The 24,128-nt window shown below is 46.0% G+C and overlaps 1 protein-coding gene across 4 annotated transcripts in view; it reads right to left on the bottom strand.

The window, feature by feature from the left end:
* CLIC5 (chloride intracellular channel 5) overlaps positions 1-24,128 on the bottom strand; it is a 114,035-nt gene that overhangs the window by 34,149 nt on the left and 55,758 nt on the right. For all 4 annotated transcript variants that reach the window (XM_077317312.1, XM_077317322.1, XM_077317340.1 and 1 more), the window contains 3 exons: positions 10,557-10,666; positions 8,869-8,994; positions 5,668-5,774 (listed from right to left, as the gene is read on the bottom strand). In XM_077317312.1, the coding sequence (XP_077173427.1) occupies positions 5,668-5,774; positions 8,869-8,994; positions 10,557-10,666 (343 nt within the window). The remainder of the gene's footprint in view (positions 1-5,667; positions 5,775-8,868; positions 8,995-10,556; positions 10,667-24,128) is intronic.

Genomic DNA, 24,128 nt, shown 5'->3' with positions numbered 1-24,128 from the left:
AGATAGAGACAGAGTTCAACGAGATCTGAACACAATGGAAAAATGGGCAAATGAGAACAAGATGCAATTTAATAAAGATAAGTGTAAAGTTCTGCATCTGGGTCAGAAAAATGAAAAGCATGCCTACTGGATGGGGGATACGCTTCTAGGTAGCACTGTGTGTGAACGAGACCTTGGGGTACTTGTGGACTGTAAACTAAACATGAGCAAGCAGTGTGATGCAGCGGTAAAAAAGGCGAATGCCATTTTGGGCTGTATCAACAGGGGCATCGCATCAAAATCACAAGATGTCATAGTCCCATTGCATACGGTACTGGTCAGACCACACCTGGAGTACTGTGTGCAGTTCTGGAGGCCTCACTTCAAGAAGGACGTAGATAAAATTGAAAGGGTACAGAGGAGAACGACGAAGATGATCTGGGGCCAAGGGACCAAGCCCTATGAAGATAGGTTGAGGGACTTGAGAATGTTCAGCCTGGAGAAAAGGAGGTTGAGAGGGGACATGATAGCCCTCTTTAAGTATTTGAAAGGTTGTCACTTGGAGGAGGGCAGGATGCTGTTTCTGCTGGCTGCAGAGGAGAGGACACGCAGTAATGGGTTTAAACTACAAATACGACGATATAGGCTAGATATCAGGAAAAAAATGTTCACAGTCAGAGTAGTTCAGCAGTGGAATAGGCTGCCTAAGGAGGTGGTGAGCTCCCCCTCACTGGCAGTCTTCAAGCAAAGGTTGGATACACACTTTTCTTGGATGCTTTAGGATGATTAGGGCTGATCCTGCGTTGAACAGGGGATTGGAATTGATGGCCTGTATGGCCCCTTCTATGATTCTGTGATTCTATAAAGAATACAGAATTACTGAAGATAGAAGACTCCATATAAGTCCACTTGGGGTATTTTATTGCCATATTGGTTCCCCAGTGCATCTATATTTCTCTATATTGGTTTCTTCACTGGGACCCACCCCTCCCAGTTCATTAATTTTAATAATTTTTCAAGGCAAGAGGCATTCAGAGGTGGTTTACGGTTGCCCACCTGGACTTCCTTGGAGCTCTCTCATCCAAGCACTACCCAAGGCCAACCCTGCTTAGCTCCCTAGATTTGGCGAGATCCAGCTCAGCCTGGCCATCAAAATTAGAACAGTTTTATACCCCTTGGACACTCGTAGCTGACCCTAAAAATCTTGTTTCATTCTGAGTGCTTAGAATCCTACTTGACGGCACCATCAGGGAAATACAATTCCCAGGTTCTACAGAGAAAACAGGCATCTGTTAGGTGTAGTGTTTTTTGCTGTGTTATCTGGCTGTAGTGCTGTATTAAATAAATAAATAAATAAATAAGGTGTAGTGGTTAGGAGTTTGGTGTAGTGGTTAGGAGTGCGGACTTCTAATCTGGCATGCCAGGTTCGATTCTGCACTCCCCCACATGCAGCTAGCTGGGTGACCTTGGGCTCCCCACAGCACTGATGAAGCTGTTCTGACCAAGCAGGAATCTCAGGGCTCTCTCAGCCTCACCCACCTCGCAGGGTGTCTGTTGTGGGGAGAGGAAAGGGAAGGCAATTGGAAACTGCTTTGAGACTCCTTTGGGTAGAGAAAAGCAGCATATAAGAACCAACTGATTCTCTCGGCCTCACCTCCCTCACAGGGGGGTATGTTGTGGGAAAAGGGAATGTGAATGTAAGCCACTTTTAGACTTCTTCGAGTAGGGAAAAGCGGCATATAAGAACCAACTCCTCTCTTCTTCTTCTTCTTCTTCTTCTCCTTCTCCTTCTCCTTCTCCTTCTCCTTCTCCTTCTCCTTCTTCTCCTTCTCCTTCTCCTCCTTCTCCTCCTTCTCCTTCTCCTTCTCCTCCTTCTCCTTCTTCTCCTTCTTCTTCTTCTCCTCCTTCTCCTCCTTCTTCAGTCAATGAAGGCCTGTGGAGTTGATCTTGCTGAGATTTCCCTCCCAGTAGGAAATCCAAGGATCTAACGTTCTAAGGAGAGCTTCTAGGAAAGGGGCGTTGAGCTCATGCTTGGTGGCGTTTCCTTAGCGCTCCTCACTCTCACTTCTGAAGGGAGATGAAATTCTAGTTGTGCACTGACCACAGCACTGGAACATTGTAGAAAAGGTCTGAGCACAGAAAGGCAGAATCCCGTGAGGTGGTGAAAGCCCTGCTTTAGGGAAGCCTGTCATTAGGGAAGCCACGCGGGGTGGCGATGGAAGGAATCGAGGCGGCTGCAACCAAACCAGCTTGAAATAATAAATAGGCACTCTCTCTTTAAACTCAGCTCGCCACATCCTGAGGATCTGGAATCAATTCCTCCTCGTTCGAGATGCTTAAATTTGGAATGACTTTGATAGGGTGCAAACGCATTGGCTTCTGGGCTTACTGCTTTTGCTGTACTGTTCCAAATCTTTCAACACATACGTCTGTTTAGACCAGGGGTAGTCAAACTGCGGCCCTCCAGATGCCCATGGACTACAATTCCCATGAGCCCCTGCCAGCGAACGCTGGCAGGGGCTCATGGGAATTGTAGTCCATGGACATCTGGAGGGTCGTGGTTTGACCACCTCTGATATAGACAGCAAAGCTAGCTAAATAAAAGAGGGAAAAGGACTGAATCCTAGCGTCTGTAGCAATACTTTGCCAATGGCCAGCAAGGTCATAAAGTTATCATCACGGCCCAATAGAACGCAGAGGCACATAGAGAAAGGGGATGGGGACGGTGGTATTGCCCGTGTAGGCCACAGGCTTATGCGCTGGGTTGCCAGCCCCCAGATGAGACCTGGAGATCTCTCGGAATTACAACCATAATTACAGCTAATTAATGTGCAGAGGGGGATGGGGTTGAGATCGTCTCTCTGTTTTGGCAGTCTGATTTTACCCCCCTTTCCCCTTGCCACTGTAGCTTGCCCAACCTATGGGGATCATTCAACCATGCAGGTCCTCAAACTATGGAAATAAAATTTCCTGGGGCCAGGATGGGCCGGTGGGGAAGAAGAAAGAAAGAAAGAAAGAAAGAAAGAAAGAAAGAAAGAAAGAAAGAAAGAAAGAAAGAAAGAAAGAAAGAAAGAGTGGCGAAATTCATACAAGACAGCATATATTGTTCCACTGCCCTGCTTATGTAGACACGGGTACAAACAGGGACCATTCTCCCCCAAAGTGACTTTTAATATGCATTACGCCAGAGAAGGCGGGAATGAGTCACACAGTATAGGGCAGGGGTAGTCAAACTGCGGCCCTCCAGATGTCCATGGACTACAATTCCCATGATCCCCTGCCAGCATTTGGTAGGTCACAGAGTCTGCCTTCTGAAGCAGCCATTTTCTCCAGGGGAAGTGATCTTTGTAGCCTGGAAAAGAGCTGTCATTGTGGGAGACATCTAGCCCTGCCTGGAGGTTGTAAACCAGGGGTAGTCAAACTGCGGCCCTTCAGATGTCAATAGACTACATTTCCCATGAGCCCCTGCCAGCATTTGCTGGCAGGGGCTCATGGGAATTGTAGTCCATGGACATCTGGAGGGCCGCAGGTTGACTACCCCTGGGGGAAAGGGAGCACTTGGGCCCTTTTCCCACAAGAGAGGGAGGAAGGGAGGGGGATGAGAGCAAGACACAAGAACAAGCAGGAAGGGAATTCAGTGGACCAATCATTCCCAACATTTTGCAAGTGTGTTCCATTGAACTAGTGTTATTGTGCGCGCACCAAGAAAAATAAAAGAGAAGGAGATGGGACTTGCCACGCAAGTCTTAAAGAAAACTATGGGAGGTGGAACCGGCTGTCGGCACCTCCAGAGTAAATGTGAACGGCACCACACAAAACCAATCCTCAGTATTGCTGTTTGGAGACGTCATGTGCCGAGGGCAAATCTGATGTCAACTTCCAGAGACCAATGCGAAGGAAACCCGGAGAATACAGACAACTACGGAAAAAGAAGCAGACACGCAGCCATTTCTTGCCCTTCAAAGTGAGGAGTTAGTCCTCAGGTTGGTATCCATCAAACACCGACAGACACCGAGGGAATGCCTCAGAGGGCAGCCATGTTGGCCTGCAGTAGAAGAGCTTGATTCACGTCCAGGAGCAACTTAGAGACTAAGGAGACTTTCGGGGTATGAGCTTTTGAGAGTCAAATCCTGAAAATCAGGCTGGTCTCGAAGACTCGAAGACTCGAAGACTCGAAGACTCGAAGAAGAAGAAGAAGAAGAAGAAGAAGAAGAAGAAGAAGAAGAAGAAGAAGAAGAAGAAGAAGAAGAAGAAGAAAAAGAAGAAGAAGAAGAAGAAGAAGAAGAAGAAGAAGAAGAAGAAAACTTGGGGCCATTTCGCACGGCTTCAAAGTAGCACAATGGTTGCTAATTGGAAACGCTACTAATTTGCCATAACCCACGACGTCGTAGACAATCTGCAACAATCCTGAAACCGACCCGCAAAAAGCGCTTCGTTGTGGCGCTTTCAGGGGAATCCAGAAAAGTGGATTCACCCTCCGGATAGCGATACACTCCTGCAACCAATCTGCAACAGTAGCGCTAAAGACCTGTGCGTTACCATTGTTGCTGGTTCTTCAAAGTCCCTCCCCCTGGCTCTCTCCTCCAAACTTCCGGCGAAGCGATCGCCATTTTTTTTTCTCCGAGCGAGCGGGGATAAACGCACCGGCGAGCCTCTTTCTGTTTAGAGGCTTCCCTGGCTTCAGTCCTTCACCTTTAGTCACTAAGCACAAACCACTTAAAAGCCCGTTTGCTGAAATAAAGTCCCTTTATTTTTTACACATAAATTCAGCCGAAAATCGGGCCCGTGAGAAGGGGGGGGGGAATTTTTTTTTATCACTCGAGGCAGCGTGCAAACGATCATACAATCAAACGACAGCTCACATTAGGCAGCTGGATGGGTCTCTCCGTAGCAACGAATCTACCTAGATTCGTTGCTATGGGTCGGGTTTTTTTTAAAAAAACCTTTCTTAAAGGGAAAGGGGCTGTTTGGGAGCATGCTAACGGCTGCCCATTGGCTGCTTGACGGCCAGGGGCGGGACGAGCTTGGCAATAGCGCTTCCTTTCTAGCGATTTCTGCCGAGACCGGAAGCCTGTGGGAAACGCTAAAAAACGCAACTGATTCCACTACAAAGGCAGGTATGCATAACGACGAATTCCACTATTTTAAATGGCGATTTTTCATTCCGCAAATAATTTGCAACAAAGATCCCCGTGCGAAAAGGCCCTTGGTTTTTATATGCCACTTTTCTCTACCTGAAGAAGGCTTAAAATGGCTTACAATTGCTTTCCCTTTCCTCTCCCCACAACAGGCACCCTGTGAGAGAGATGAGGCTGAGAGAGCCCTGATATTACTGAAGAAGAGTTATTTCTTATATGCCGCTTTTCTCTACCCAAAGCAGTCTCAAAGCGGCTGACAATTGCCTTCCCTTTCCTCTCCCCACAACAGACACCCTGTGGGGTGGGTGAGGCTGAGAGAGCCCTGATATCACTGCTCGGTCAGAACAGCTTTCTCAGTGCTGTGGTGAGCCCAAGGTCACGCAGCTGGCTGCCTGTGCAGGAGCAGGGAATCAAACCCGGCATGCCAGATTAGAAGTCCGCACTCCTAACCACTGCACCAAGCTGGCTTCAAGTGAAAGGCTTGAAGACAACTGCTTGAACATGAGTTTGCAGTGGAAGAAGCCCTTCCGCCCTGCTCCCTGGAACTCACCGGCATTGTCCTGTTGCTTGGTATTTTTGATATATGCTGAGAATTTGGAGAAGATGTCGATCCCTGCAGTGTTGGATTCACGGTGCTTGGCCGCCAGCTTTGGATACCTGCGAAAAAGTAAAGAGAATTTCTAAAAAAAATATCCTGGCGGAAAACTAAAGTTCAGGGAAACAGGCAGAGAGCTGTAGATATACACACACCCATTACTCAAAACACAGCTCAGTTAAATTTATTGCATATAGCCAATGGCCCTTGCAAAAATTACAATAAGCAACTATACAGGCGACATACATGGAAATCATACATGGAGATCGTTAATACAGAATAACAATACCAGGATAAGTCAAATAAAACTATGCTTCAGAGATCTGTCACTCATTTTCCTTGCAGTTAAGGAAAATAAGGCTACTTTGTAGGTGATATGAGAGCCTATGTCTGCCAACAACATGCATGATACTTTATCCTCTGTAAGGCCATTACACATAAAATGCACCTCTTGCAATAATGGGCATCTTGGGTTAGGGATGTGCGCCTCGGCTCAGCTCGGCCGCCTTGGAGATCACTGAAGCCTCTGGCTTCAGTGATCTCCAAGGCGGCCGAGCTGAGCCGAGGTGCACATCCCTAATCTTGGTCCCAGGTAGAGAGAACAATGAAGTGCATCATAAACAAGGTCCTCCACAGCTGGGTCTCCACAGACACATATCCTTAGGGGCTTTCCGCACCGGGATCTTTGTAGCAAATTGGTTGCTGAATGAAAAATCGCCATTTAAAATAGTGGAATTCGTCATTATGCATACCTGACTTTGTAGTGGAATCCAGTTGCGTTTCCATTGTTTCCCACAAGCTTCCGGTCTCGGCAAAAATCGCTAGAAAGGAAGCGCTATTGCCAAGCTCGTCCCGCCCCTGGCTGTCAAGCAGCCAATGGGCAGCCGTTAGCATGCTCCCAAACAGCCCCTTTCCCTTTAAGAAAGTTTTTTTTAAAAAAAAACACACCCATTGCAACAAATCTGTGTTGATTCGTTGCAACGGAGAGACCCATACAGCTGGCAGGTGTGTTTGAGCTATCGTTTAATCGTTGCCACGCTCCCTCCGAGTGAAAAAAAAAATCCCCCCCCCCTCTCACGGGCCCGATTTTCGGCCGAAAACAGTGTAAAAAATAAAGGGAAAATACATCAGCAAACGGGCTTCTCTGTTGTTTGTGCTTAGTGACTGAAGGGGAGGGACTGAAGCCGGGGAAGCCTCTAAATAGAGGCTCGCTGGTGCATTTATCCCCGCTCACTCAGAGAAAAAAAAATGGCGATCGCTTCGCCGGAAGATCAGAGGAGAGAGCCAGGGTCAGGGACTTTGTAGAAACCGCAACAATGTTAACGCACAGGTCTTTTTCGCTAGTGTTGCAGATTGGTTGCAGGAGTGTATCGCTTTCCGGAAGGTGAATCCACTTTTGGGGATTTCCCTGAAAGCGCTACAACGAAGCGCTTTTTGCGGATCGGTTTCAGGTGTGTGGCAGATTGTCAACGACGTTGTGCATAACGGCAAATCAATAGCGTTTTCAATTGGCAACCATTGTGCGATTTTGAAGGCGTGCGAAAAGCCCCTTAGATCTACTGGTTTCTGGGAATACCTGTCTTCCAGATAGGCTGTAAGCATAGTCTGGAAATGCAGAGCAATAAAAGCCATTCTAATTTTAAAACTGATGTGACTTAGGTATGCCATACAATCGTGATCTTTTTAAAAAAAAATTCCATGCCATGGGGAAACAAAAGCCATTTCTGCTCCCTGGAAGTGCTATTCGGAAGGCACAGCATGAGTCTTGTTTGCTAATAACACGCGTGCGCATGTGCTTTTTAAAATCGTCACTTATCTCAGCAGGGGAACCTGGTAAACTGAGTTTCCCCACTGCCAAGGAAAGCCAAGTCTTTCGAAGTCGCAGGCGGATGGCTTTATGAGCAGGTTAATTGTGCCGGCACTTAAAGTGATGGGAACAGTGGCCTCCCATCAGAGCACGGCATCTCTTTACAAAAGGTGTGGAGGCGTCAGGCTAATGACAAGTGGCCAAGGGCTTAATTCCCCCTCAGGAAAAGGGATCCAAGGTATAATCACATTTCCCCCCTCAATTTGACAATAGGTAGAGCAGGCTGGAAGTGGGAGGGAGGAGCGCACTGAAGAAGGCGTGTGAGGAAAACGCTGCGCAACGCATGGAAATGCAATCAAAGGCTGATGCTGGCGCTCAAGGCTCATTGAAAGGTCCCTGTGGTTTTCGGTAGGCGGTGCATCAGAACCAAAAGGAACAGCTGGATCTCTCTAGAAGCAATGGCAGGTTTCCAGCTGAGATTTAGGGGCTTGCTAAACCGGCCAATTTTGCTGCTTGAAGTTGCTAAATGGGATGTGTGTGTGATAAGCATTGTATGCGCAGGCACACAGGCAGGAAGAAAAGTTGGGCTTTGCACCCCGCTTTTCCGTGCCTGAAGGAGTCTCATGTCGGCTCCCCTTCCTCTCCCACGACAGACACCGTGTGGGGTAGGTGGGGCTGAGAGAGCTCTGAGAGAAGTGTTCTGTGAGAACAGCTTTAAAAGGATTGTGACTAGCCCGTGGTCACCCAGCTGGCTGCATGTGGAGGAGTGGGGAATCAAATCTGGCTCACCAGATTAGAAATCGCCGCTCTGAACCACTACACTATGCTGCCCCGAACGTCTGGAAACATCTGGTGAAATGGGCACAGCTGGATGGGTCCCATGCTGCACTGGCCTGCTGCAGAAGGCAAAGTATATTTGCCTTCTGCATATATACTTCATATTTGTTGTATGTTGTGCTATTGAAAGTGCTGTTGCGCTACAGCTGCCTATAGCAGGGATAGTCAAACTGCGGCACTCCAGATGTCATAGAATAATAGAATAATAGAGTTTGAAGGGATCTCATGGGTCATCTAGTCCAACCCCCTGCACTATGCAGGGCACTCACATCCCAATCGCTCATCCACTGTAACCTGCCACCCCCTTGAGCCTTCACAGAATCAGCCTCTCCGTCAGATGGCTATCTAGCCTCTGTTTAAAAATTTTCAAAAATGTCCATGGACTACAATTCCCATGAGCCCCTGCCAGCGAATGATGTCCATGGACATCAGGAGGGCCGCAGTTTGACTACCCCTGGTCTAGAGCAAAGATTTTCCAGCCTTTTGACTATGGGGGAGCCTCTGATGCTTACTTGGGAGGTGAAAGGATCTCCTCTAAGAATTCCTCGATTTTGTTGATATCTGTCTTGACTTCTCCGTTAAAAGTCAGAAACGGTGGGTGGGTTCCAGGAGCCAAATTATGTAAATCTGCTGGCTTTCTGCAAAAACAAGAAAAATTGTCGCTGTTGTTTTAAGGTCATTAGTAGTGTTAAGCTTAGTAATCACTTGATTTTGCCAAGTTTACAATGTCCATTATTCAAGTTTATGTTTTAACTTTGTGCAGTATATTTCAAATTAGCCTGGTTTAATAACAGAAAAGCATTAGAGTATTGTGAGAAAATCAAGCCTCTTAAGAAGATATTCAAATAACATGCCATACAATATAGTGGGTTAGATCCAACTAGAATGCCCTTTCTCAACTTTTTTACTGTTTACAAACCCATGAAATATTTTTCAGCCTACGAGAAACCCCAGAAGTGGTGCCATCATGCAGAATGTGATTGGGAAGCAGAGCTGTGGACACACCCGCCTGGGGCCCCTCCCCTTTTCACCTCCTCCAGGCCCATCATTGGCCATGGGAGGAGGGCATTTGACACAACCATATAGGGTCATATCACTCGATAAATGTTTAACAATTTTTTAAAAAAAATTAGGAAATCCTTCCAGGGCCATCAAAAACAAACAAACAAACCCTGGTTGAGAAAGCTTGAACTAGAAGGAGGGTAGGTTTTATAACCCCCTTTTCCCTACCTTGAGGATTTCAGAGCAGCTTCGAATTTCCTTCCCTTCCTCTCCCCACAACAGGTACCTTGTGAGGCAGGAAGAGCTGACAGATTTCTGAGAGAACTGGGACTGGACCAAGTTCACCCAGCAGGCTTCATGTGGAAGAGGAATGGGGATTCAAACCACAGCTGGTTCTACACTTACTTTTTTCCCCCATTGTCGATCCTGCTGAATTCAGATAAATTTGAACCCAGGTCTTCCTCATTCTTTATTCCCAAATCGAAACAGACTGTGTTCTACACTTAATTGTGTGGCTGATCTCTCCTTCCTGCTTGATTGGGGAAGCTAAGAAGGGAGAGGGGAAGGGATGGAAGGGGTGCGGTTGGTTGCAAAGCTCCAGCCGGCATTGAAGGAGGACAAGGCTGGAGAGTGGCTTATTTCCTGCCATTAGTTTTCGGACTCTACAGCCATAGCAAGTGTGTGTGTATGCGGGGGGGTGGGGGTGGAGCACAAGGCAGCTTTTCTTTTCCTGAACAAGCGAGGGGGGGGGAGAGAACTATAGAAGAAAGACAATCCAAAATGCAAATCTCGACACATATAAGTGTGGGCTTGGAGCACAGTCACTTTAGAAGTGAGGGCAAAAATAAGTCTTGCTAGGGAATGTCAACCAGGAACCAGACAGTCTTTGAACTGACGCCCTGACCAATCAGCGACAGACTTCTTCACTATGTCCGCATTGGAGGCACACAGGAGGAGGAGGAAGTTAATCTGGCAAAATGCAGAACATCTACACTTAATACTGGGGCTTTCAGAGTGGTTTTCTCAAATGTAACGAACTATATCCACTCATGGATATTGCGGGGGAAAGGTAGTATCACTGTGATAGATGTTGCAGAGGGAAAATTTAAAGTGCTAAATATCAAAATTGAAATTGAATAACCAAAATTATGACCGCAGCTTTATCTTAAAATTTAATTTCATCAAGTTATTATTTTACCTTTTCAGGTCGACTGTGGTCACATTGAACACAACCCCTTTAAGCCACAGAATCATGAAGAGACGCTGAGAGAAAGGGCAGTTCCCAATGCTTTCTCCATCTACACCAGCCTAGGAGGAAAAAGAAAGGGTCACCTTGGAGTCTGAGGCCCTTTCCAAGTCATGTGTAATGGATTTCCGGAAGGCAATACTCCACCCCACGGGATTTTTCTGGTCCTAGTTTCCATTCCCACCCCACTGCTCCAGGGTTCCTATTAGGATTTTTTTAAAGATTTGAGAGGGAAATGGACAGGAACAAGATGGCTTCTTCTGAAATGCACAAGAACAAAGCTGATTCAGAAGGAAAAAGACAATTGAGGTAAATATTAACATTCAATAAGGTGTTATGGAAAGTTAACTTTTAAACAATACATGCCCAACTAAAAGCTCTCTTGGGAGATTCCTAAAATCAAAATATAATTTGAAGGGCAAATGGATGCACAAGAACAGCTGATGCAGAAAGAAATAGACAACTTAGGTAAATATTAGCAATCAATAAGGTGTTGTGGAAAGTTAGCTTTTAAGTGAGCTTTTAAACAATACAACAACTAAAAGCTCTCTCAGGAGATTCCTAAAATAAAAATTTGTGTTATGTGGCAACTATGTTATACCCCAGAGTGAAACTAGACCTATTCTTATGGCTACCACAAGGGACGGATTGACATTTTAAAGTGTATGAGTCTGAGGATCTCCAAGGGATCAAATATCAAGACAACAAGAAAGATGCACAGTATAAAATTATCAAATACAAAAGCAGAATCCAACATTGTGTTAGGCAAATTCAAAATCATTATATTAGGAACTAACAGTGGAACAGGCTTCCTCGGGAGGTGGTTCTCCATCTTTGGAAATTTTTAAACAGAGGCTGGAGAGCCATCTGACGGAGAGGCTGATTCTGTGAAGGTTCAAGGGGGTGGCAGGTGACGGTGGATGGGCGATGGGGTTGTGAGTGTCCTGCCTAGTGCAGGGGGTTGGACTAGATGCCCCAGGAGGTCCCTTCCAGCTCTATGATTCTATGATTCTATGATTCTATGCCTCATAATATGTCAGAGTTGTAAAACATTCCCCAGACTGCATTTTACATGACTGTCATAAGACAATTGGCTCCTCATAGTTCCTATGACAAAATATTTGGGTGTTACAAATATAGATAAAGAATGGCATCCAAAAAATAAAAGTTCTGAAAGGTGGAGTTCCGGATAAAAGTCCATTTCGATGACTCTTCTTCAGTCATCAGTTTTGATCACTCTTCAGTTTTGATTGTTATTCTTATAAGTGGCAAGGATAATTGGTGAAACTGGCAAACTGAAGAAGAGTCATTGAAACAGACTTTTATCCAGAACTTCATCTTTCTAAACTCTTGTCAAATATTAAAAAAAAACCCCACACCGTCCTACAGCTATTTCAGCACTTGGGGGACAACAAGACCGCCACATGGTGGGCCTGATTTTAAAATGGTGATGGTGTCCTCACGGCAGCCACAATGATACTGTCACATCTTGTTTGATCCTCAGTTTCCCAGATAGGGAAATTTAATCCAAGATCTGATCTCTGCACTGAACTTTAATTTACTCATCTGTTATATTGACTCTTCTCCCATCCTCACCCCCTATCTCCCAACCATTGAAATTTAACTGACTGACTTCCCCCTGCCAGATCGTAATCCAACTACAACAAGTACAACAGCTACCAAACTTGGAGAATGGACAACTCTAACTACAACTGCAGTGACCACCCCAGAACAAAACACTGAAAGAAAGAACTGTAAAAATCAACAATAACAACAACAACAATGCTTTGTTCTCTTCCCCTTTTCAAAAATGTTTTTTTGCAAAATGGCACCTGCTTGTACTGTTGCTTTTGTTGTGCCCCTTAACCCCACTATTCTGCACCCTTGATGGCCTCCCGCCTTCCCCTCAAAGTTTCCTGAATGTATTTTTTTAAAAAAACCAGTTGCTGCTGCAAGAGTGCTATTTTTTTAACTTAGAAATTGTTGTAACACCATCACCTTTTTTTAAAATATAAAGCAGATTTTTTTTGGAATGGAGGGAGGGGGAAGATGGAAGTGGGGAGGGAACAAGGAACAAGGAAAGGGGCGTTCCCAAACGACTCAAAATGGCAGGCACCGGAGAAACCCAACTGCATGTATTTTCGCATTGAGAAAGTCCAAATTAGACCCTGTTAGACCCTGCCTGAAAAGATGAAATCCAGTTTTCTGGGGATTCCTTAGCTGCAGGGCAAGTGAGGAGGCAATTCAGGACTGCATCTGAATAAGCAAATTTGAATGTGAAAATGGATGAAAAAGTCAACCCTTAAAAAATACAAAACTGAACGATATCTCTAGTGCAGAAACAGTCTATGACCGTTTATGCACTGGGAACTGCCCCAACTCCCGTGCAGGAGCACAAATCGGAGGCAGATGAGGCACACTGGGCCAAATGCTCCCCTGTGTGTGTGCAGGAAGAGGTGGGGCAACCTGCCACGACTAAAACTCCATCCTGCAGCCCAGCATGAAACCTCCAGTGCATAAACGGTCATTGTGCAGCAAAGCAAAGGGAAAGGGAAGCTTATTGTTGGGGGGGGGGGGTCCTTGCTAGTATCCAGTCAGTAACGAAGAAAAAGCAAGCTGACGAAACTGAATATTTTTCTATTGAACAGTTTTCTGTTTCCTTCGAGTATCACTTTGCCCTTTGGGGTCCAAATGTCAAAAGCAGTGTGCAGCGTAACGTGGACACAGCCTACTATCTCACCCTCCAGTCAGTATCCAGAGAGAGCAAAGTTAGCCAGAATCTAGCTTTGCCCTGGATAGCAACTGAATGCTTCCCGAGCAGCAAAACCCGAGGCAAAGAAAAGGATTTCTAGTCTTCAGCCAGCTCCTTTCCACGCGCGCGTGACAGTTCCTCCTTCCAAACAAAACTCCCATTACAACAGAGGCATTAATACAATTCATGGCTAGCCGCTATGTCACGTACTTAATCTTTCTGAGCAGCATCTGGCTGTCAAGGCTTGTGAGGCTGGGAGTTGAAGCTCTCGTTCAGAGTCTGCAAAGAGCCGCTCAGCACATCTAAAGAGTTTTCGTATCCAAAGGACAATTTCAGATACGGGGGGGGGGGGGGGAGTTAAGCTCCATGATTCCGCTTGATAGTCTATGCCAGGGGTAGTCAAACTGCGGCCATCCAGATGTCCATGGACTACAATTCCCAGGAGCCCCCTGCCAGCATTTGCTGGCAGGGGGCTCCTGGGAATTGTAGTCCATGGACATCTGGAGGGCCGCAGTTTGACTACCCGTGGTCTATGTAGTTCCTGACCCCATCCACAATTATTTCTAGATATTCCAGCTGGGTTAACTCCCAAGAAGGAAACTGATTTCTCTAAGGACAGAGCTGAAAGTCCTTTCCTCGTGCAAATTATTTGTTCTGCTATAGAGAAGGAAACCAGTGTTAAAACTCGCTTAAAACAGCATCCAAAGACAGCAACTGTGCTTTGCACAATTATGATGACGGAAGCCAAAGCTTTGAGGGCAATTACTGCTTTGATGGATAGCCATGACTGAGTGTGGTAAACCTCTGTGAGTCTGCAACATCTGTCCGATATCCAGGTGAGCCAAAAAAGCAGGACTGTGGATTATAAAACTGATTTATGTGCAGCACACTGGATGTTTAGAATAAAGCTGCTGGAAGAACCTCCCTCCCTCCCTTCTGCCCTCCTCTCTCTCTCTCTCTCTACCTCCTCGATCTGAAATGGTTCTCTGTGCTTCTAGTAACAGGCAATCACATCTAATATTTGACCAAGAACTTTAGAGCTAATGAGCTATCTGCTGTTCACTGAACTGGTCTCGGAAACATTCAGGTCTTTTCCTCACCCGTTAAATGAAGTGAAATGCTTACCTAATGTAGTCCTTATATTCCAGCCCCTCTAATGATGTCACCAACATCCAGCGTCTGGGCAGTAACCAGCTGGCTAATCGCACAAAGTGGATTCACCAACCTATTTGGCGCTTGCTACCGGAGAGCAACCAGCAGGCAACCAGCAGAGGGAAGGTCTGGAGGCTCAAATGGGCTAAAGTCGCCTGCTTTGTCCTGCCCTCACAACCACCTCCCTCTCCCTTTTTCCCGGGGATGGGAATTTCTTTTTTTAAATGGCTAACTTACTGGAGCAACAAATAGGCAGACAAGCGTGCAGGTGATGCCAGAAATGAAAGAATTCTTTTTTCAAAGTTATAACGCAAAACGTGTAAAGTTTTCTCCCCCCCCCCAAAAAAAATTAATTAGGACTCGTGATTCTGCATCTATGATTAGATGCACAGGTATTTAAACAGAGAAGTATGAATTTTTAAAAAAATTAGCAGGCACCATGGGACCTTTAAAACATGCTGAAAGGAGACTGGTTGCCTGAATTGATTGACAGGCAGAAGCATGAAGCGTTATAAGGCTCGTTGGTCTCTTCTGCCATTTCCAGCAGCAGATGTGGAGGGTTAGATGCATGCAAAGAAAGCAGACAAAGACGAGACTGCAAAAATGTAAGGAGAGGCTGGGAGTTGCGATATGATTTAGCGTTTTGCCATTCAGCTGGCGTAACGATATTTTTACTGATGTGCGGAAATTGCCTCAAAGCTATGCTTTGAACGACATAATCCTCAATAAGATTCAGCATTCAGAGCTCAGCAACAGAATTGTGTCTGTTGCTCAAGCAGTTCTGGACTTACAGAGCCAAATCCGCATTGGGTCTGTGGAAACTACTAGAAATACCTGATTGTTATTGCAGTATTCATCATGCATCACTCCCACAGGTGGTACAACCAGTACACTCATGGAGTGTTTGTCTAGGGCAGCTGTTCTCAACTTTTTTACTGTTAAGAAACCCCTAAATCATTCATCAGGTTTTGAAAAACCCAAGAAGTGGTACAAACTTGAAGAACATTATTGGGAAGCACAGCTGTGCACACGCCCATCCGGGACCCCTTCCCTTCCCACCCCCTCCAGGCCCATCATTGGCCATTTTGGGAGGGGGAGGCAAGTTAACATGACCATATATGGTCATATCACCCAATAAATGTTTAACAAATTTTAAAATATATAAAAAATTAATTAACTCCCACGCATTCAGGAAACCCTTCCAGGGCCTTCAAGAAACCTCATGGTTTCACAAAATCCTGTTTGAGAGAGCCTGGTCTAGGGAATGGATGGTCAAACTGTGGCTTTCCAAATGTCCATGGACTATGATTACCATGAGCCCCCACCAGCTGGGGGGGTCATTTTTTGAAGGTCCTCATTTTTTCTTCACTCATTTTTTGAAGGTGCTGCTTTGTAAACAGGAGATCACCTGAGGTCAAACTTTCCCAGAGTGGTCTGTGCCAGGCAGAACAGTCTACCTGATGAAGGGAGGAAACCTGACACACAGAAAGGCATTTCTTGAGCAACCCTGATCTTGTCAGCTAAGCATGGTCAGCACTGGCTCATACTGGGATAGGAGATCGCCAAGGAAGTCCAGTGTCACTATGCAGAGGGAGACAAAGACAAAACCTCTGTTTGTCTCTTACCTTGAAACCCTCCAGGGATGCCATTAAGTTGGCTGCAACTTGATGGTCCTTTATGGCTTAGGCTATCCAGACTGTTTCTGCATTAGGAGACATACCTTCTTTTAGCCTCACTTTGGATTTCCTTGGATGTTGCATGTTGACTCTTAGCGTTTCCACATTTGGGCTGTCCTCCCCTTATTTAGCAGGCTGAAATTCACAACATGCTTTCTGTAGTGAATCCAATGGAGGAAGCCTCCCATCATGCTTTGCTCCCTTCCCCTTTTAAAAAAAAAGGTGTTTTTTGTAAAATAGTGCCTGGTTACGCTTTGTTTCACCCCTTGATCCCACCATCCTATGCCCATGATCTTCCTTCCCCCAAAGTATTCTGAATATAATTTTTTTTAAACCTGGGTTATAACGTTATAACACTGCTGTGCAAGACTGCTTTTTAAAAAACTTAGAAACAGCCTTGTAATGCGATCACCTCATTTTTTTAAGTCAGATTTTTCTGAACAGAAGGAAGGGGAGGGGAGGAGGGAGGATGGTAATGAGGAAAGGGGCGGAAGCAGACAAAAAAGTCGACCCTTTAAAAATGCAAACCCAAACAATATTGCTAGTGCAGAAACGGTCTCATTAGATTTCAGAAGCTAAGAAGGGTCAGCCATGATTAGTCATTGGATGGGAGGCCACCAAGGAAATCCAGAGTTGCTATGCAGAGAGACAAAACGGCAAACCACCTCTTCTCTTCTCTTGCCTTGAAACCCCTCCAGAGCACTTCCCACTATGATTTCTTTGGAACGATACTGCTGAGATTTCCAAATGGCTTTAAAACGTTTGGTGTTGTATTTATTGCAGACTTTCATTTTTGCAACCCACCTTGAGCCTCCTTTGAGAGAGGCGCACTATAAATTGGGGGGGGGGATATACTTGGAGGATCAATAAAGAATAAAGCAGCTGCAAATCAAGCTGGTTGTTTTAAAAGACAACAGCTGGAGTAAGTAATAGCTCAGACAAACAGTTAACATCAGGGGTAGTCAAACTGCGGCCCTCCAGATATCCATGGACTACAAGCGTCCGCTGGCAGGGGCTCATGGGAATCGTAGTCCATGGACATCTGGAGGGCTGCAGTTTGACTACCCCTGGTTTACATAATGGCAGCAGCTAACAAATTCCGCTTTTGCATGTAGCAATCAAATGTGCAGCAGATGCAACTATCCACTTGATATCCCAGAGTCAGGGATGTCTTATAATCTGAGGCTCTCCCACTCATTCTCCAAATTGTTGTGCTGTTCCTAGAATTGGCTATACATTGTTTTTAATTTAATTAGCATTACCAAAAAGAGTGAGGGGGGGAAAGCAAATTTTGTTTCCCTTCACTCCCAGTCAGTACATGATATGTAGCTTCAAAATTAAAAACAACATTTCTTCCCAAAAGTAGCTAAACATCCCTCTTAAACCTTGTAGCTTAGCCATGGAAAAAGCTGACCCATCTGTAAAAAGGATGATGTTTTGAAATATTTTGCCCTTTTTTTCTAGATTTGAGCCCGGTAGCACCAAATAGACCAGACAATGTGGGGGGGGGGTGAGATTTTTAGAGTCACATCTCTGGTTAAAAGAACTTTGACTCTCAAAATCTCATCCCCCCCCCCCCCAAAACCATGTAGGTCACTATGACACTTCTGGACTTGAATCAGGTTCTTCTACTGCTGACCAACATGGCTGCCCTGTGGAACTGTTTTGCCCTGGGACCCTTCAACCCAATGTGGTAGTCCTTTCAGATGGCCTGGCAGTGAATACAGGTGTTTTTGACAATAGCAGCCTTTCTCAACCAGGATTTCGTGAAACCCTGGGGTTTCTTCATGACCATGGAAGGGTTTCCCAAATGGGTGAGAGTTAATTAATTTTCTATATTTCATAAAGAAATGTTAAACATTAGATCCTTTATGGTCACATCAGCCAATTTCCTTCCCTCCCAATGATGGGCCTGGAGGGAATGGGAAGGGGAGGGGCCCCAGGTGGGCATGTACCCAGCTCTGCTTCCCAACCATATTCTGCACCGTCATGCCACTCCTGGGGTCCCTTGAAGCCTGAAGAATGTTTCAGGGGTTTCTCAATGGTGAAAATATTGAGAAAGGCTGGGCTATAGGAATGGACCTTCTCCCTTTGAGTGCAGCTCACTCAATCTTAATTTCATGTTCTTCAAGGTAATGCTAGGTCCATCACACTGCAAAGGAGCCTGCCTGTTTGGTGTAGTGGTTAGGAGTGCGGACTTCTAATCTAGCAAGCCGGGTTTGATTCCACATTCCCCCACATGCAGCCAGCTGGGTGACCTTGGGCTCGCCACGGCACTGAGAAAACTGCTCTGACCAAGCAGTGATATCAGGGATTTCCCAGCCTCACAGGGTGTCTGTTGTGGGGAGAGGAAAGGGAAGGCGAATGTAAGCCGCTTTGAGCCTCCTTCGGGTAGAGAAAAGCGGCAGATAAGAACCAGCTCTTCTCCTTCTTTTATTGAAATCCAAAAAGGAAAGCAAAATCCAAACTCCTCGAAAAGTCAAGGAATATTCTGTTTCTGAAGTCCCCCCCCCCCCACATCTGCTTTAAGACTTATACCACACACAATAGCTGACATCAGCCTCTGAGAGGAACAAGCCATTCGCTGAAATCTGAGAGTGCTGTTCAGATGGTGAGGAGACTTCAGTGACAACGGGGTTTTTTTGTGTATCTTGGTTTCAGGCCTCTCTTCTTTCACAGTTATTGTTCGAACGTGAAAGCCAACAAGCTATTTCTGGAGTCTCCCCAACAGAGAGGAAAGCAGAAAACAGATTCTCAGCATGACTCAAAAACTAAAGCAGACACTGCCCACCCCACCCGCCTAGGAAGGGTCAGTCATGTGAAGATTCAGCACCACCAGCTGGCGCCAGATGGAATGTGGATTTCCAGTTTTTCCCTCCAGGAAGCAAGAAGACACCGGAAGGTGCAAACTATCATCAGTGTCATGGGTGAAGGGAACAAATGTTTTGCCCGGCACAAATCTCAAAGGTTCAGAGAAAAACCCCAGGTCCTGGTGTAGTGGTTAAGAGTGGTGGACTCATCTGGAGAGCTGGTTTTTATTCCCCACTCCTTTTCCACATGCAGCCAGCTTGGGCCAGTCACAGTCCTATTAGAGCTGTTCTCACAGACCAGTTCTATCACAGCTCTCTTAGCCCCACCTACCTCACAGGGTGACCGGGGAGAGGAAGGGAAAGCAATTGTAAGCCACTCTGAGACCTCTTCAGGTAGTGAAAATTGGGGTATAAAAAACTAAGTTCAACACTCTTTCCCAGGGGTCCTCAGCCTTTTGGACCCTATGACACCTTTGGACTTCTGACACAGGGTTGTGGGTGCAACCATAAAATGCCTGCCTTAAGAGGTGGAATCAGTCACAAAATGGCTACCACTGGAGGCGGAGCCAACCACCAATGTCAGGGACCAACCACCAATCTCTGTTTAACAGGATGCCTTTTTGTCTGGAGAGTCAATCAGATCTGCAGTGGCCAATCAGAAGCCACATACTTTCTGAAAACACTTGCATGGGTGCCATAATACCCACAATGCACCACATGGGGTACTCTTGTTCTAACCACTGCACCACACTTCTTCCAGAGGTAACCAAGGATGCGGAGAGCAGGCAATGAGCCATGAGCCATGAGCCATTTTTAGCATCACAGTTCATTTAGGAGTTAAGAATGCAATGTACAAATGCCTCTTTCAAACACAGTCCTACACCACCTTTCTGCATCTTTGTATCTTAGATGCTTATCTACTCTGGAGGAAAGAGACAGATAGCCCTATTTAGCAAGTCATACAGCATGCAAAGCTATTTACAACACCAGTGATCATACTGAATTGGATGAAACAGTTTTGTGGTCCAGGAAACAGAATGACTTAAAAACTGAATCTATCTGGTGGGGGGCAGAAGAAAGAGATATCATAACCAGATGAAAGAAGAAGCATGGGTAGTGGAAATCACAAGGAAATTATTAGGTCCCCCCCCCCCCATCTCCGGGAAGGATACAAGCACAGAAGCAGGAGCAATTTCTGGGAGAGAGATGTTGTCCTGTGACTGTGCTAACAGCTTCCCTTTGCTCCAGCAAAACTTTAGACATCAGTTTACAGTCACTTTGTAAAAAAGAAAAGAAAAAGCAAACTTGCGCACATCTGGAATTCCAATGAATGTTTAAAACTCTCCAGACACAGGACAACAATCTGGCTATGTGTGTATCCTTACACTTTTGGATGAATCTCTGCCAAATTTCCATACCTTTAAGCACAATATTGGGCTAGCAAAAATTAATAGCAGCCAGGTGCTGAAAGCTAACACCGAAAATGTAACCGGAACTGGGGAGGGGTGGGCGTCTGAATTATTTATTGAAATTCCATGACTTTGCTTGCACTATTAGAAGCCAGGCCAATTTGCAGGAGCGGCAAATACGACCAGAACATTTTGATGGGATCATGCAGGTTTATCATCCGACACACCAGTCCTCCACTTTTCCTCGAGAGCAAGTTGACTGACCGATTGTGTGGTGCGGGGATGTGAACCAGGGCAGAATAAGGACATAACTCCAATCTTAGATCTTTGGCAAAGAACTGGACACAGCTTTATCATCATGCAAATGAGCACAGGATCGGAGGATCCAGCCGTCTTACAGCCAGCAGACCACAAGGAAGCCACACTCCAGCAGCCAGACCCGGAGGCATATGGAAATGTGCATGTGCTAACACCCAGCCTAATGGAAGGTGTCAGGTGATAGAGAGTCCTGTAGGCGTTGGCCTCTACTAAGACCCCTGCCCTGCCAACCGGAAATAGGAGCCAGGCAACCAAACCCCACCCCCTACAGGGATGGCATTATAGCTCAACATCCACAGTCTCTTATGGAGGTCCCTAAAATGGGGGAGTCCGGCGTGCATATCTGGGAGCCCCCCAAAATGGATCTGCCCATTGCACCACAACTGCCAACTGTGACGAAGGAGCACTATCAATGTAATAAGATTTCGGTATGATCAATATAAGGCAGACAACTGCGTCAACCAAAAGCACCTGTTACAAGGGTGGGAAGGGTGGGATGCAGCGAGGTCATAGGAAGGAAGAAGAGGATGAGGGCAGCTGCACAGCCTTTTAAAGGGGGGTGCCTAGCTCAGCCTCGCTTCCCGACAGCCTATTAGCACAGAGCCCCTGTGCAAAACGGCGTAAAAAACAATCACCACCAGCCACAGGTCCATCTCCGGCCCGGCATCCCCATACGGCCTCAATCCGTGACCTGGGCTAGTGGCGGTCATGTTTCCAACCAATGGGATTTCAGTATTGTGATGCTTAGAACTGCAGGTCAAAATTCAGCCAAGCACACTGTTGCCATCACCATGGGGATTATAACAATATAGTAATAATATATTTTTATTTATATCCCACCCTTCCACTTCAGGTCAGGTAACAATATTTAAAACATACCGTTACAAATCTTTATAAAATGACTGTTTTCCTGATACCCCCCAGCTAAAATTTCTCCAGACAGAGGGGTTTTCTAAGGAGCCAATCTTGCAACTCACTCCTCTTCCCGCAGGGAGGCCAGCCTTTATTGGTGGGTGTTAATTTAATAGTAGTAGTAGTAGTAGTAGTAGTAGTAGTAGTAGTAGTAGTAGTAGTAGTAGTAGTAGTAGATTCAGATTCAGAGTACCTTTATTGGCATAAAATTGCAAAGCATAAAATGAAAATTTCAAACAGTTTCAGATGTAAAATCTATCGTAAAAGATTTTCATTTAAAATTGCCATTAAAAACTTTGCTACTTTTATAATAGCTGTATCCTTCACATTTAGTATCATTTTAATCCAGCTTTAATTTAAGCTCGTTAACACAGCTGAATTTCAATTTCTTCAGATAATTAGCTAACGGCCGACGAAATACTTCAAACTTAGGACACACCAGAGGTATATGGTACGACGTGTCGGGAGGAGTTCCAAGATGGCGGTGGAGTGAGAGCAACTCATTAACGCTCCTCCAATAAGTCTCCAAAAAGCCTCTACAAAGCCTCTAAAAAACCTTTTTGCAGCTGTTTTGAAAGTAGCAAAATATCTTTTTGACCTTGGCTGTTGCCACATTGTGAATTTTGCTAATTGCAGTTATCTGCAGCTGCTGGCTATATCACCGAACTGCTATAGTAGTAGTAGTAGTAGTAGTAGTAGTAAGTACTATTTATTTATATCCCAAGTTTCTAACACTCAGGCCTCAACCACAGGCCTGGCGGAACAATTCTGTCTTGCAGGCGATGCAGAACTGATCTTACTTGGGAGAACTTTCCACCAGGCTGGGGCCAGGCTGAAAAGGCCCCAGCCCTGGTAGAGGCCAACTTCTCCTCTTTTGGACTGGAGACCCTGAGCAGATTTGTGCCAGCCCTGCACAACTTCCAGCCATGGGTGGGAACAGCATTCCACTGCACACAGGCAAGAATCAGAAATCTACCTTTGTGTGAGTGTGTGGAGGGGGGGAGATCTTAGTGAGAGACAGGGCCATTCCGCATGCCATAAATTTAGTGTGCTACGTACCCCCAGAAAACCCCAGGTTATATACCCAGCCAAACAATGGATCTTCCTGCCAGTGTGTGCTATTGGTCAGTTTCAGTCTAAGCTGACTGGATCCGCCCAAAGGGATCTAGCCACACATTGGTCAATTACACTGGAAGCCCTGATCCTGCCTCAGACCTCAAGCTCAGTTCTCAGCAGGTCTACAGACACAACAAACATCAAGGGGAAACTCCCCCCTCCCCCAGGGATGGAGATGGAAACCTGCTATTCTTGACACTGCAGTCCAAAAATGTGGGAGGGCAGAGGGACAGAGCGAGGCAGTTTCTGGTTAGGGCTGGGAGCCATGAGAGACTGGGGGGGGGGGCAGAATAACAGAAAGAGCAGAGCTGTCATTTTACCCCCAGTAAACTGTTCATCTGTCGTTGCTGTTTCACGGCTGTGTGGAGTCGAAGCTGAACCGAAAACAGAATTAAAGAGCTCAAGGGGTGATGCCCTGAAAAAAAGAACAAGAGATGGGCAGACAAATACAGCAGCCACTCAGGGCTCCTGCAACCTGTGAGAATTTTCTACCGCTCAACCCTGCCCTATTCAGGTGTCAAATGACCACCCCCTGTCAACTGAACCACCCGATCGAGTCTGCTTGCACAATCAGTCTGCAAACAATGGCTCGTTACCCCAGTCACCGAAAATCGGTTTCCTCTCCCCGTATTCATCCACCTCTGTTTGAAGTCAGCTGCCCATTCAGCAGCCAAACGGAAAGAAAGAAGGGAAACGGTGGCACCACGCGCTTGTCGGCCATCACAAAGGGAACAGACATCTAGAAAAACACAAGGGACAATAGCCACCCTTTATCAAAGGCTGCCATATCGGAAGTACTGCTCACAGCACCCAGGAGGGGGCAGAAAGATCGCCCAGAGAGCATCTAGACGGCACGGAAAAAGAAGGGATGCTTTACGTCAGGGGTAGTCAACCTGTGGTCCTCCAGATGCCCATGGACTACAATTCCCATGAGCCCCTGCCAGCATTTGCTGGCAGGGGCTCATGGGAATTGTAGTCCACGGACATCTGGAGGACCACAGGTTGACTACCCCTGCTTTACGTAGTTATCCAGCGTATGCGGAACAGGCTAAGATCTGCGGGATAGCTTTCAAGGATCAAAGCTTCCCAGGAAGTGATCTTTGATTCCTGAATACAAAACTCTTGAGGGTCAATAAGGGGTTACTGAACTTGAATCTAGCTGTTTTGCAGACAAGGTGACAGCAGAACAGATCACAAACAAAGGTAGGGTGGTGTTAAAGGGTGGGAAAGCCAGATTCAATGCCCCAATCCTCTTCCACATGGCAGCCAGCTGGGTGAACTTTGGGAAGTCACAGTTCTCTCAGAGCCCTTTCAGCCTCACCTTCCTCACAGTGTGTCTGTTGTGGGAAGAGGAAGGATAAGCAAGTGTAAGACCCTTT

Source organism: Paroedura picta, chromosome 1, assembly GCF_049243985.1.
Source record: "Paroedura picta isolate Pp20150507F chromosome 1, Ppicta_v3.0, whole genome shotgun sequence".
NCBI classification, from domain to species: domain Eukaryota; kingdom Metazoa; phylum Chordata; class Lepidosauria; order Squamata; family Gekkonidae; genus Paroedura; species Paroedura picta.
This window is presented reverse-complemented; position numbering and strand designations above follow the sequence as displayed.